The 14,785-nt window shown below is 36.9% G+C and overlaps 1 protein-coding gene across 4 annotated transcripts in view; it reads left to right on the forward strand.

Annotated features, from left to right (window-relative positions):
* Positions 1-14,785, forward strand: part of atf7ip (activating transcription factor 7 interacting protein) — a 41,292-nt gene that overhangs the window by 8,036 nt on the left and 18,471 nt on the right. The window contains exon 1 of one of the 4 annotated variants that reach the window (XM_051888528.1): positions 4,724-4,812. The exons of 1 other annotated variant lie outside the window; for it this stretch is intronic. Coding sequence is in view for 1 of the 3 variants with exons in the window: in XM_051888523.1 (XP_051744483.1) it covers positions 5,612-5,632 (21 nt within the window). In the remaining 2 variants the exon portion in view is untranslated. Of the gene's footprint in view, positions 1-4,723; positions 4,818-5,596; positions 5,633-14,785 lie in introns of those variants that run through there. 2 more of the 4 variants (XM_051888544.1, XM_051888523.1) reach the window with 2 other exon arrangements.

Here is a 14,785-nt window from a genome sequence, read left to right on the forward strand (position 1 = left end):
AAACATAACAATGCTCATGATAACTTTCATTAACTCTACAACAGGTAAATCCACTTCACCAGCTAATTATTCTTCAACAGCGACCGCAAAAATGGAAGTTCAAAGACAATATTCTAAAGATGGTGGCGCGCTTGTTTCTCTGGTAAATAAGGTCTATAGCATGTTTTCTGCATCTTGTGCATGTGCCACCAAGTAGCCATGGCTGAATTGTCCTACTTCCCTTTTCTGTCCACTCATTCCACAGCTTTAATAGCTGTTTTCATGTTATAATGGTAAAGTAATATATTATTTTTATTTTTCTTCTCTGGGGAAATAGTCAGTTCTTTTAATACATTATTAAACTACGCAAGTTTTTTTCTGTTCCACCCCTAAAGATTTCTTAAATGGTACAGCCCTTTCTGTCAGTAATTTTCCACTCACCCGTTGACATTCACTGTGGGGGGAGGGGAACGACTGTGCTTGTCTTCACAGAGTAGCTGTGCTGTTGTGTTGTGCGTTTCCCGGTATGTTTCCACTTCTATGTCATGTGATAGTCATAGACAAATAGTTTGTTCACTGACTTCGGGTCTGAGTGTATTTTATTAAAATGCAATTACAGATGCAAGATTTGCAGTGCCAAGTACAATGTGTTTCCATGAGTACATGGTTCAGTAACTTCAGTTCTCCCTTCCCTTTTAAGCTCTGTTAATGGGTGCTGTTTTATCACAGGTCATGGTTGTGCTGTTCTTAAAAAAAAAAAAAAAAATCGTAATTTTTAAAAAAAAAATAATCTTATCAAAACAAACTCAAAAATGGAAAAGAGAGAGCTTCTTTTATCCTCGGTGAAGAAAATAGGACAGAACTGTATGAAACCAGGCTGATTTCATGTCGCTATCGATCAGTGCCACATGAATATTGTGTTATTTAATTATACATCAGTCAAACTACATGAACTATTTTATACATTAAGCGATTAAACAAATTTAAGAGGTTTCATGATTCTTAATACTGTTGTCGATTATTAATAGTTCGAAAACTTTAGTTTAAAGTTTGGTCTTTAATCTCCAAAAAATGTGTATCTTTTAAGACAGAAATGTTCCCATCAAAATAAATACTTGACAAAAAATAGGGTAAGGAATGGAAGGAGAAGGAGAGCTTCTCATATCCTGAGTGTAGAGAATAGGACAGAACTGGTTGAAACCAGTTGTGGTAGCACAGCTTTACTTCCTGAATGTACAGCGGCACTGTGAACAACAAGGTTTTTTAGGTCACTAGCTATTTGTGTCGTATGGATAACGACATTTTAAGCGATGAAACAATTTTGTGTTCTATAGATTATTTTACGATTTTTAATGCTGTGTCGTTTAGTGACTGATTAAGAAATGTTTTATATTTTTAAGGTTAATAGAAGAACATATAATGAAATAACATCCCAACAAAGCAAAGATATTTTTAAAATTAGTGAAAACAAATCTCCTGTTCTCATTTTTCAGCTTCTCGGGGAAGCTGAAGAAGATTAATTTTACATTGATTGTTTTGCAGTATGCCATAAGCCTATGTAAACAGAATAGCTTTCTGTGCTGTTGGTCTCATATGAAGAAGGCATTATTTACTATTTTTATCTTAAACAGTATATCTTACACTAATTGTATATAGAGTTGACATGATAATTGTGGTATATTATGAAGTATGTAGGCATTTTATAGATCAGGGTGAATTTAGCTTCAGAGTGGCCACACATTAGTGTCACATTTAGGAATTTATATTTGTCATCATTTACTCACTCCTGAATTGTATCACAAGAGGTTATTTATTTAATTCCATATAATATGTGTAATAATGTACTGCTCATACTATGTAACCAGCCACTGGTATTTCAATATTAAATGGAGACCATACAAACAGACATAGATTTGAATCATGTAACACATTGGCCATTATTACATTAACGGAAATCGATTATTTGATTTTGTAATGATTAATAATTTAAAAGTGAAAATTTAGGTGAGAAACTCTATTGCGCTTAAAAAAGTGGCATGATGAAACTGCGAATGTTGGCGACAGCATTACCAGTGGTTAGACAACACCTAAAATCCCCTGCAAAGCACATGGTACAGCCTCATTTCTGTCACCCCTCCCCCACACGTATATACCACGTGTTGGCACATGATTGACTTCTCCTGGCTTCCTTAATTAAAATAGCATATACATAAACATTGTTACAAGAGTAGTACATTTGTATTGTTCATGCTGCATAAAAATCCGGATTTAAAATGGTCAACCGGGTCTTAGACAAAACTGGTTCAAAATGCTACAGCTTTTTGTTCTTCTCATTAACCATGACGTGGTGTTAACACTCCCCTATGCACAAACACATAATGGTATAGTCCACCCTTGCCTCTGGTTTTTCCACTTCATCTCTTTTTCTTTATTAGTGGTGCTGTTTACTATTCATACATTTAACAACCAATGAGCTTTTTGCAATTGTAAAATTAGTTGTACCTAAAGGTTTTGAGTGAGAACAGTTTTATTTCCTCTACAGAAAAAGTGTTATTTACAATGGGGTTTTATCTATTATGCCCAATCTTATCTGTGTGTATTCTGCTCTCCCCATTTATTTACGGCTGCTGACCTAAATAAGCCCTGGTTTGATATTAATATATTTAATCATACTTAATGTTCCTCTACAGTAGTGACAGAGTAATGACTTTGTACTTGAGCGCTGTGCCGTCGGTACTCAGCTGCTTTCCGATGCACATCTGCATATTTGCATTCCTGTGACCTTTGCATTGTTAGCGCCATGCTATGCTAGTTAAGCTACAGGAATTATGCAGTAGTGTCATATGTACATATAGCTCTTCTGTCATTTATACTGGAAGCATTTGTGGACCAAATAGGTTTGGGTTTTGGCCATCTGTTTTCCCAACCAGGCCATGTGCTAACACCCAATTTAAGAGCCCATTTACAATAATTTAAGGTAGCTAACAGACTTTTTATGGAAACCAGCAGCATACAATGAAAATGTTAATGTTACTGTTTTGACACATTCAAACTGATGCTTCCAAGAAATTTGGAATAGTGCTGTGAGGGGAATTATGCTTGCTCGTCTGTGCTGCTGCACATCTGTAAGCATGTGTGCATTTGATGTTTTTTTTTGTGAACCCACTACACACACATTATAGCACTGAACTGACAGCATCAATCCAATACTGACCCTATAGGTTAGGTGACAAATTTGTCAACTGCGCCATGTATCATTTTTATTTATTTATTTATTTATTTATTTATTTGCTCCAGCAGTGGCACCAAATGGAATTGCAAAATAATGACAAAACGGCTTTGCCAAACACTTTCATCACCCCCCTTACAAAAGATTACAGCAGTTTTTACATATAGAAAACTGCAGTTTTACTGCTGTTGAACTTCAATGTACTGCAGTTGTACTGTGATTATACTTCATTATACTGCAAAGTATAGAAACTAGTTTTTTGGACACAAAAAACTGCAGTATTGCAGTATAACTGCAATTGTGCAAACAGGTAATGTATTTGCCCCTAACATGCCATATTTTTAGGTGACACTATTTTTTTTACAGATGAAATTGTATGTGTGAAATATCAAAGTTTAAAATCTGCGCCTTTGTCTCTTGAGTCCAGTTTTCAATATGCAGATTAATTGCATGCAAATTTTGTGCTTCGAAATTTGCACTAAACCTGTAACCATGATTTGTTATTTTTTCCATTCCTTGTTATTAGTTTTGTTTTAATAATTAACATACTTGAATAGCTAGGCAGTTTCTAGAAAGTGGTATCTTTTCTCTCGCATTCTGTCCCCTGAGAAAATATTAGATTCATGTTTCTTTGGCTACTTTCTGTCTTCATGCTAGGTATAAATTAGATGTAAAAATTAGCAGAACTAATCTACGAAAATTAGGGCTAAACTCTCAGCTCTTCATGTCTCATTTCTTCATTCATTCATTCATTAAACCCAGGACTTGATTATTCAGTTTGCAAAACTGATATCTGTACAAACAGAATGTTTTCCAGCTTTTCACAACAATAGCATTTTTCACTTTCATGTGTTATCATATAACATTAAGTTACTGATTACATAAGCACTAAACAGACACAAACGTTACATACAATCTCTCTTCATAGTCATATCATTACTTGGCTATTGTCTGTTCTGCTGGAACTACAGGAGAAGGTTAGGGAGTAGATACTGTTTTTACCATTCCCAATCAATGAAAACTCCAGACTGTCGTTTAATGCTGTTTCCTGTGCCTGGCTTCCTCTGCCGATACAAGATAGTGTCTCCCCCTCTCATTCCTTATAATGGTATGGTCCGTACTCCCCCAGTAATTTTCCATTGCCTGCTGTACCGTGCTACTTGGTAGCATGAGGGTGTCTCCAGAACTAGTTTCAGGTAGTTTGATATTTTGCGTAGACTAACTACGCTATTTGTGAACACTTCTCTATTTAAACTTTTTTCAGAGCATGTTCATTTTAAAGTTAATGATATGAGAAAGAAGGGCTTTTTTAAATAGGCCAATAAAAAAAACAAAACAAAAAAAACAATCATGTTTATCTCTTGCAGTTATGTGTAATTATGTACAAAGTACTGCTAATTTTTCATTTTCAAGTATATACGCATCTTTGTTGAAGTATTAATCGTAATACCCCTGCAAACTTAATGGTACAATCCTACCCAAGCTCCTCCCCCACCCTTCCCCCACCCTAATCAGTTTTAGTGCTAGGCTTTTGATTTAAGGTTGGAGCAGTCTTGCAAATTTTGCCTCCTAGCAGAAGGTGGCCTGCATGTAAGGAGAGCAGTGTAAGGTCTCAGTTCTCTGTTTTCCTTTTTAAATGTTGTGTGTGTGTGCGCACGCGCCTTTGTTCATTTGGTTGTACTAATTGTAATGTTCTGCAATGGGTGATGTGTTTGCGATTTGTTAGCAGTAGGGGCAAAGTGCTAGCTTTTTTTGAAAAGAGCATTCATTTACCTATGTGTAATTATTGATTGGTTTTTAACCAGTTTATTTTGGCAGATGTGTTGTGGTTCAGGTGTACTCGGTCCTGTTCTTTGAGAACTTCCTTCAAGAAAAATTTAGGCCCTCGTTTAAAGGGTTCATGTTTAGAGGAATCAAATTTACGTTGATGTTTTTGCATAAGGGGTCATTGTACACAGTTAAATTACAGAACTCAAAGCTTAGAGCTTTTAATTATTTCACCTTGCGGTAACGACTCGTTTTGAAAAGGCCACATTGTGAGGTCAGGATGTGTTCATTTGAATGTCCCCACCTCTGCAACATGCGTAATTGTCTTGGTGAATTGATGAAGAGAGCAGTTGAGTTACTCAATCACTGAAAGGGTTACAATTGTTATTGTATTTTGCTTTTAAATTGAGAAAAAATAAAATATTGGGTAAGTTCCCCAGACATTGCTGTGTTCCTGGTTGTAGAAAAACATGCATTTCTAAAGGATCCCAAAGTTAGTAATGATGTGCCTGGTTGTGTAAATGTGGGATTATTTGTTTCTTTAGCACATTTTACCATTGATTTGTTTGTAAAACACTCACAATATGTGGCAGGATTTGCAAAGTTACTTTTATTGAAAGATGGAACAGTACTATAATGAATCTGACTGTGATGACGGTAAGTAAACAATTGAATTCTAATGTTTTGGTTTGTTAATATTTGTTTGAAAAGCATGGTATAATGCAACGCAAAGCATGTGTTATGTGTAATGCTTGTCTGCTTAACAAAATATATAAACTGATACCTGGGGACAGATTTATAAACTCTTCACATTTGTAGCTATTGTTAGTCTGGATTATGTTGACAGCTTTTAGATGGTGTATATAATTTAGTTTTTTTATCAAATTATGTCTTTTGCAGACTTGGTGCCGATTTAGTTCCGTTTCTATATGGAGTTTTGAAAACCGTTCTGTGCATAATTGAAGAGGCATTGATCATTTCCATTGCAAAGACTTTAGCCAATCACAATCATGGCTGTTTACATACGAAATGAAATCGTTCCAACTTTCCGAGTGATGAATTTGAACATGGTGTTTACATGAATGCTAAATAAAGTGATCGGGATGATGTGTATGTTTGTCACAAGCTTCAAATTCGAAATTGATATTTTGACTTCGAGTCACAGATGATGAGTGGAAAGAGAATTTTAGATTGCTACTCTTGCTGCACTGCTACGCTCCAACTGTTGCTGTATCATAAAAGTATTAGCCTCATAGAGAAGAATGGCCACAGTAGAGATTTCACTAATGTCTGCTTTAGTGCCTTCAGTGGCAATACTGAGAATGCAATGCATACTTGCACAACAGCATTTTTGGCACGCAACTCTGGAAATGCAGTTTGCGTAGCAGCAAGTTGCACCTTACTTCAGTCTTTTATGAATGTGTATATTTGCAAGGTACTTCTGTTCTTATTTCGGTGAGCTTCACATTGAATTGCTGTCAGAATGAGGCTTTGCATCACATGATGGAAAACGAGAGGCAGTTGTTGTCATGCTGTTTTCATTCTTGATTAGTAACCAAGATTTCAGCAGTCAGTACGTTCTTCAGAGGATGAAGAAGAAAAAAAAAAAGAGAAGAAAAAAAAAAAAAAAACTGATTAGGTTGTGGGATGAACCATATTGAGTGTTTGAATATACTATGCCTTGAAGTTGTATAACCTTGATGATGGAACCGTATTAAAAGATAACATGGCTGTTTTATAAGAAACAGGCTAGATTATTTCAATCTGTAGACTAAATTAGACAACCTTTGAGATCAAGACACTTTATATTTGTTTCTTCTCAATTTATAGAAACACTGCAATTGCAATTCTTTTATTTGCCATCAGCCGAGCTGGTGGCCATTTTGTGTTATTGCAATGCAGAGCATGAAATGGAAGAGTGGGGGAGGAGCTCTTCAAGAGACATTGCCTAAGTCTGGCTCTCAGCGGTAGCTGTAGTGTGCATGCTTCACTGCTGTTGTGCCGTGTTTGGTTCCGGTCATTCTAGAAGAATTTTAAGCTGTAGTGCATGAAATATGTTCCATTTCATGCACCTGTTTGACAATTTTGTGAGTTTTGAAAGCAATAATGCACAAGCGGCCCCAAAATGGAATGTTCAGTCAGAGGGTCAGAGAAAGAGTGAAAAGTTGGTGGATAAAATTCTTAATAAATGTTATAAATGATTCTTTACTTACTTAACAAGGTTCTCTTCAAACTAGCTATGCTTACATGGACATGTTTCATGTTTCACTCAAAATGAAATCATCACAGATGAGTGAAAGGAGAATTTTAGATTGAGACGATAGGCATTAATGACACTATATTCAACAAAAACACCATCTCGTTCTGCACGTCATTACGTCATTATACATGACGACTGCTTTAGTGCCCTCTGTGGCAACACTTGAGAAAGCAATACATACTTGCGCAACAGCATTTTTGGTACGCAACAACTCTTGAAATGCAATTTGCGTAGCTGCAAGTTGCACCTTAAGGGCTTGTTCACACAGAATGCGTTTTTGCTTTGAAAAACGTGAGACACGGGCAGTGGAATGGGGAAAAACGCAAGGTCTTGAGACGTGTTTTGTTTTTTTTTTGTTTTTTAAGAACGCTGTGTCATGCGTGAGACGCTGCAAAAGATGCAAGCGCAGTAGTCAGACACATCCGTCTAGCGCGTTTACACAGAAGAACAATGAAAAAGTAGTGCATTGGAATGGAAAACGCGCTCTGTGTGAACGCCCCCTACTCCTGTTCTTATTTCAGTGAGCTTCACGTTGAATTGCTGTCAGAATGAGGCTTAGCAATACATGATGTGAAATGAGAGGCAGCTATTGAAACTGTCATGCTGTTTTCATTTTTAATTATTAAGCAAGAGTTCAGCAACAGAGGATGAAGCAAAAAAAAAAAAAAAAATCAACAGATTCGGTTGTGGGATGAACCATTTTGAATGTTTGTACATGCTGTGCCCTGTCTTTGTTGTATAACCTTGATGATGGAACAGTATTAAAAGATAACAGTTAGGAAAAGGAAAAAAACAAGGCCATGGATGACCTTGACCTGAGGATAAAGAATAAACAGACTAGATTAGACTAAATTAGACAACCTTTGAGATCAAGACACTCTTTGTTTCTTCTCACTTAATTTACAGAAATACTGCATTTACAATTGTTTTCTTTGCCATCAGCTAAGCTGGTGGCCATTTTGTGTTATTGCAGTGCAGAGTATGAAATGGCAGAGTGGGGGAGGAGCTCTTAAAGAGACCTTGCTGAAGTCTGGCTCTCAGTGGTAGCTGTAGTGTGCATGCTTCACTCCTGTTGTGCCGTGTTTGGTTCTCGTCATTCTAGAAGTATTTCAAGCTCTGATGCATGAAAAATGTTTTATTTCATGCACCTGTTTGACAATTTGAGGGTTTTGAAAGTAAAAACCCTTTTTGCTCAGAAAATGAGAATCATTACTTATTCTACAATTTGTAAAATTTTACTATTGAATTTTAATTTGGTAGATCAGATGGCTAATTTTAGTATCTTTTACCAGAATCCTTCAACTTCTGACAGATGCATGAGAGTTCTGATAGTCAATAACTGAAGTAGTTTCAACTGGTTTCAGCCAGTTTCTGCCGGTTATATCTGTGAGTAGGTGGCTGAGCATATAATAGCATTGGAAAATGATAGCTGTTTTTAACCAACAATGCTCTCTGTTTTAATATATCTTGAATTTTATGTTTGTCATGGATTAGATCTTAATGCTTCTGCTTTTCTGAAACTTAGAAAATGGTATATTCCACTTCCAGACATCTATGCTTCTACTCGGTCATCTTCATTCTCAGTCAGGACTGGGGTGGGGCTTTGTTTGTGTTAGCAGCATTGTGTTTTTGCAACTATGTCTCAAAGCCATTTCATAAAATACAGTTTAAGGAATCTAGTATTTTGGACAACATTTAAGACTATTATGAACAGTGCTAGGCAGTAGCAAATATCTAAGCACTGACATTTATATAAATTCGTTTAACACATACTTTTATCGAAAGCAACTTAAAAAGAGTTAGAAGTAATGCCAGTATGATATTAGCATTGCTGTACAACCAAATTTTAAAAATACACCAGGATTAGAGATGCACCAATAAACTGGCCAGGGACCGGAATTGGCCGATTTCCCACATGATCGGCCCGGATCAGTGACCAGCCAGTCAGTCTCACGTCTTTCCGATTCCGAGCCGATCCATTTTGTTGCCAGCGGCACAGGCAATAACGTCAGCTGCGCGTTCTCGCTCCCCACTCTTCTACGGCGAAGTGACACACGGCTCCTCACAGTCGCTTAACTCATTCGCTCCGGTTAAATAGTGCTTGTATTGCACTTAATTTTACTAAATCCCTCAGGTTTCGCACTCGCACCAAAAGAGTGCGCACCACTGATCTTTATAAGTGGAGCGCACAAGCCGCTTCTCAGTCTCAAACAGATTGTGAGTCGCAAGTACCACAATGAGTGGCTTACTGCACTTAAACGGTCAAATACATACAAAATTATGTCAATATGCCCGTCTTGGCGAGTATTCAGTCATTTTACTCGGCAGCCATCTTTGAAATGCCTCTCGGGCATGTAAGTGTAGCTCCTATCTCTTTGAATGGGGAAACATCAAATTTTCTAAAGCTGTTTGCCAAGCTTTCGATTAAATTTAATATTTGAAATCACCAATGAAATCTGACAACAACTGTTTCATAAATTGTTTCTGAATGCTTGAATCATGACAAAAAAAGGCATTTTGTCAGGCTAGATCAAGCTAATGTGCATGCGCAGTCCTAACTGCGCGTCTCTATAGGAAGCGCGCGTCTGACTGTTTCTATAGGAACCGGAGCTTCTAACGGCCGCTTTAGTGACGCAATGACTTTACCAATCGGCGATTGGCTCTTATTTAGAAGGCGGGACATATTCCGCCATATTGCACGTTGCACATTCTCCAATTCAAAACAATACAAGTGACGCATCTTGTGTTATTCTATAGTCTTTGGTTAAACACAGTCATTTTTGGAATGTTAAATAGTTAAAAGATAACGCAAGTTGTGTAACAAGTTGCATCCGTGCATAAACTCTTAAAGTGACAGCAGCCTAATATTCCTGCTGCTGTCTGTCATGTTAATCAAAGAACAAAAGATAAAGAAAATCACTCTCTGCTCTTTGCTCTTGAGGTTTTATAACTTTAATTGCAAGCATTAATCTGTATTTAATTTTTACAATAAAGACTATCTAGTGTTGTTTTACATGATTACTTTAATTTCTGTAGTATTTCTTACCTGAATAATAACCTACTGTTAGACCCACCTGAAAAACTTTTTCATAGCTCTTTTTTCTATTGCATTTAATTATGCTCTTGTTTGCAGTTTGTTCTTATTTTGTTACTGACTTTTTACTTGTTTTTTTTATGATAATAAAACCGTTGAAGAAAAGTAGATTTTTGTTTGTATATGCTGTTAATTCTATTTCTTAGAAAGATAATCGGAATCGGCAAAAATCGTAGGTCACACTTACAAAAAAAATCGGAAATCGGAATCAGCCAAAAATATTGCAATCAGTGCATCTCTAACCAGGATATAACCTATAGAAGTGCCTAAAGCTAGTGCCGAGGAATAGAGAGCAACAAATGATGTACTATTTTTCTCCATAACCTTAAAAACTGCAGTGCGCTTATCATAAATCGTTGTAGTTGTGTACGAATTCCTGCTTCTTTTACTTAACCTTAAATATAGAAGTTATAGAATAACACCTTTTCATTAACATTTATTTAATCAACACTGTTTTGGTCATGCAGTTCTATGCACTTGCTAAAATGTAAAGTGAGGACTGTATCCAGATTATTTTCTCTCATCTCATTCAATTTAGACTGCAAGCTCACAACTAGGCAAAATAAAAAAAAATCTGGTTGGTGCTTCTAATTAGCGGCGCAGAAAACACTGGATACCTGTTTGTGCTGGGTGCATGTGAGCGTTCATCCAGAGAGGCAGCCGCAAGCATCAAATTGTTGGATGCAATGTACGCTGAATGTTGCATGGAGCATTGAATTGCTAATTTATTAGCATTTGGGAAGAGCTTGATTCAAAATTTCATATTAATCCTTCTTGGCCAGGGATGGTAAACTTCGGTCCTGGAGGGTCACTGTCCTGCAGAGTTTAGCTCCAACTCTAATCAAACTCACCTAGGTCTAGTGGCATAAACCACTAAGACTAGTCTATTTGTCATACAATATTTTTTTTTTTTTTTTTTTTTTCCCCCGTTAAGACTGTTCATAAATTAAGTCACTTACACAAAAACGTAGATTGGTCAAATTTGATACGTTGAAGTAAGATTGATTACTAATTTAAAGATATTTAAAGTTGCCCATTACTGTTCTTGGCATTTTTGCATAGTCTGACCTTCTATCAGTGTGATATTCTAGGGTTGTAATGGCGCAGATTTTAAATAGCTTGTCGTGCTTTTCCTTACACAACTTCCTTTTAATGGATCTCCCCACCCCTTTTTAAATAATAGTACGATCCGTGCCGTGCCTGTCCTTTCGTCCGTTTTGACTTTGCACATTCTGCAGCAATGGGGGAGGGGTGAGTGTTCTCACTTCCATGAGTTTTACCCCCACTAATATTTAAGTACTTCTGTTTTTCATCTTATACTTGATTTGTGTTTGTGTTTTCATTCTTGGAATGCTAGTTTGTTCAATCATTTATTCAGTCGTAACAAGGTCTTGCTGGTTTTTCTGGCACTGACAACAGTTTATTGTTTGTCTGTTTTTGCAGGATTCAATAGTGATAAAGAGGATGTTAATATTCTTTATTAGTCTAGAATGTACTAAAGGCACGACAGCAAATATAGTAGAGTACAAGGTATGCTTCCCTCCCCCTTCCATGTACTCTTTGTGTGCTCCTAAACGTGCTTGAGTTCTCTCATGACTAATCCTGGGCTAAGATTGAGAACCGTTGTATTACAGCCTCATTTCCACAGTTAATTGTATTTTCAATTTAGATCATCACATTTTTGTGCGTCTACTTGTTCGCACTTTCGTTAAAGCTGAGGGGCACTGATTAGAGGAGATTGTGACAAAATTTGCAGATATGTTGGACCTGTGAGTAAGTGGACCTCAGAATGACAAGTAGTTAATGTCTGTTTGGAACTCAGGCAGTTGTAACGTCCAAGTTAAGAGTGTCTCCCCCCTCACTCCTTCTAATGGTATGCTCTGTACTCTCAGTAATTTTCCATTGTCTGCTCTACCGTGTTACTTTGCAGCAAGAGGTGGAGCTACAGCACAGTGTGGCTGTGCTCTAGAACTAATTTCAGCTAGTTTGATATGTTAAGACCTACTTTATATTTGAACAGTTCTCGGTTTCAATTCTGTTTCACAGCACGTCCACCTAAAAATTAATTTAGTAAGGAAAAAAGTAAAACCTGAATAAATTTAATGAATTAAAGTTAAGAGAACAATAGTTTTTTTTTTTTTCCCCTTGCAGTTATATTAGCACTCATTTTTTGGTGGGAAGTAGTAAGTGTATTTACTAATAGAAATTTGTAGAATTAAATGGTAGCACCCCTGTAAAGTCCATGGTACAGCCCTAGCCCTGCCCCTCCCCCATCTCTGCTCAGTTTTACTGCTAGGCTTTTGATCGCACGAAGGCTAGTCACGCTTGCAAATTTCTCCTCCAAGCAGAAGTTGGCCTGCATTTGAGGATAGTACTGTAAGGTCACAGCTCTCTGTCTTCCTGCACTTATTTAATTGTATTTTCATTTGTATCTTTCAGTGAAACTATGATTTATAGAACGATGTAAAATATATTAAATTAACTAAATGTAATAACACAGTGAGTGGGGTGCTTGCGATTTACTTTCGCATTAGCATGAAAGTGTTAGCCATTTTCCTTTAGCTATGTCACATCATGTATTGACTGTGCTAACATACTAAAAGCAGTTGATTGGTTTTCAATCAGTTGATTTTGGCAGATATGTCTTTCAGGTGTACTCAATCCTGCTCCAGGAGATTTTCCTTTCAGCAGCGGTTAAGGCCAACCCTACTTTAGCGCACCTGCTGGTAATTTACAAGATCCCGAGGACCTTGATTAGATTCCTTGTGTGCTTGTTTAGGGGCTGAACTAAACTTTAGTTTATACAAAAGATTGAGTGGGATTAAGCACACTTGTGTTACAGCTTGCATACTGAAAGCTTTAAAGCGGCATGTCACTACAAAATGTTTGGCCTAATCAGAAGTAGACTGGAAACTAGATTTTAATAATGCAACATGATGATAAAATAAAAGCCCCTTACAATGAAAATAACTTTTATATAAAATTTGATTTTTTTTTTTTTTATAAAATTAAACATTGTTAGTATTGTTTCAACTATTGAGAAAAAGAGAGACCAGACCATACTACAGACCAGAAAAATCAATCCAGCTGGCTTAGAGAAAAGGTTCAGAACTTAAGTTGTCTAAATTTTAAAATTCAATTCATATTAACGAATACATTTTTATATCAGTTGGACAGGGGAAAACGAGGCTGGAGTAGCTGTTGAGCGGCATATATAAAAATGGGTGTTTGTCAACTGAAGGCATCAGGTGTTTCCAATGTAGGTGGCTTTGATTAAAATGGGGCAGTTTACATTTTGATGTGACGTGCCACTTGCATGTGGTGTAGACGTGTTAGTACGTGCTTTTGGCCTTTTCACTTAGCCATATTTCTGATACTGCATTTATCTATAAAACAGTGCAGTTAATGTCCAGAGACGTTGCTGCTATTCCATAACTGTCACTCAAGGGACGTCTGCATGGATTGAAGAGAGAACCCTTTAAAGCGCTCCTTTAATAGACAAGTATGAAGCAATGCCACAAGACTGAAGTATGATCAGATAGCTCAGAAGAATCACAGGAGTAGCCCACACCTGATGCATAGTGGAAACCATCTTTGTGATGCAGAAGACAAAAAACCACCTTTAGCACATGATCACTGGTGCGAGGACAAGGCTTGAATAACTGAACAGACTGTGCCCTCTGTAGCATTTGTACAATCTTGATGATGCAGCATGATTAAAAGCTGACAATTTTAAAAGCCAAAAAATCAGCTCCTGAGTTTGGACGAACTGCTGGACAAATCTTGACGCAAGGAACGTCAGACGTGAGCTAGACACTACATCAGACAGCCCTAAAACAGAGCCACTTTATTTTAATTTGGTCATTTCTTCCATGTTTAATTGACATCATTTGTACAACTGCAGTTTGCCAGCAGCTGAACTGGTGGCCATTTTGTGTTATTGCAGTGCAGAGCTATGAAATGGCAGAGTGGGGGAGGGGCTCTTAAAGAGACTTCGCTGTAAGTCTGGCTCTCAGTGGTAGCTGCAGCGTGTACACGGTTTACTGTTGTTGTGTCATATTTGGTTCCAGTCATTCTAGGAGGATTTAGGCTTCAATGCATGAAATGATTCTTTTCATGCACTTATATGATATTTTTGTTTTTTAAAAAAATAATTACACAGAACAAGGAAATTTTAGATCAGTTCATTATAAAATTAAATCTGGTAGTTTGATCCGCTAGTTAGTTGTATGTTACCAGGAACAGTTTAGACTGACACATGACAGAGATCTATGACACAACCCACAGCTAAGCCAGTCTCAACTGGATTCAGCCGGTTTGTGCCGGTCATGTCTGTGATTAGCTGGCTGTGCTTACAGTAGCATTACAAGAGGAAGGCTGTTTTTTTTTTTTTTTTTTTTTTCTGTTTTTTTTTGGGCTAAAGGTAGTTATTGAATTACTAGTTTAAGATATATGC

The sequence above is a fragment of the Ctenopharyngodon idella genome, chromosome 1 (assembly GCF_019924925.1).
Source record: "Ctenopharyngodon idella isolate HZGC_01 chromosome 1, HZGC01, whole genome shotgun sequence".
In the NCBI taxonomy this organism is placed as follows: Eukaryota; Metazoa; Chordata; class Actinopteri; order Cypriniformes; family Xenocyprididae; genus Ctenopharyngodon; species Ctenopharyngodon idella.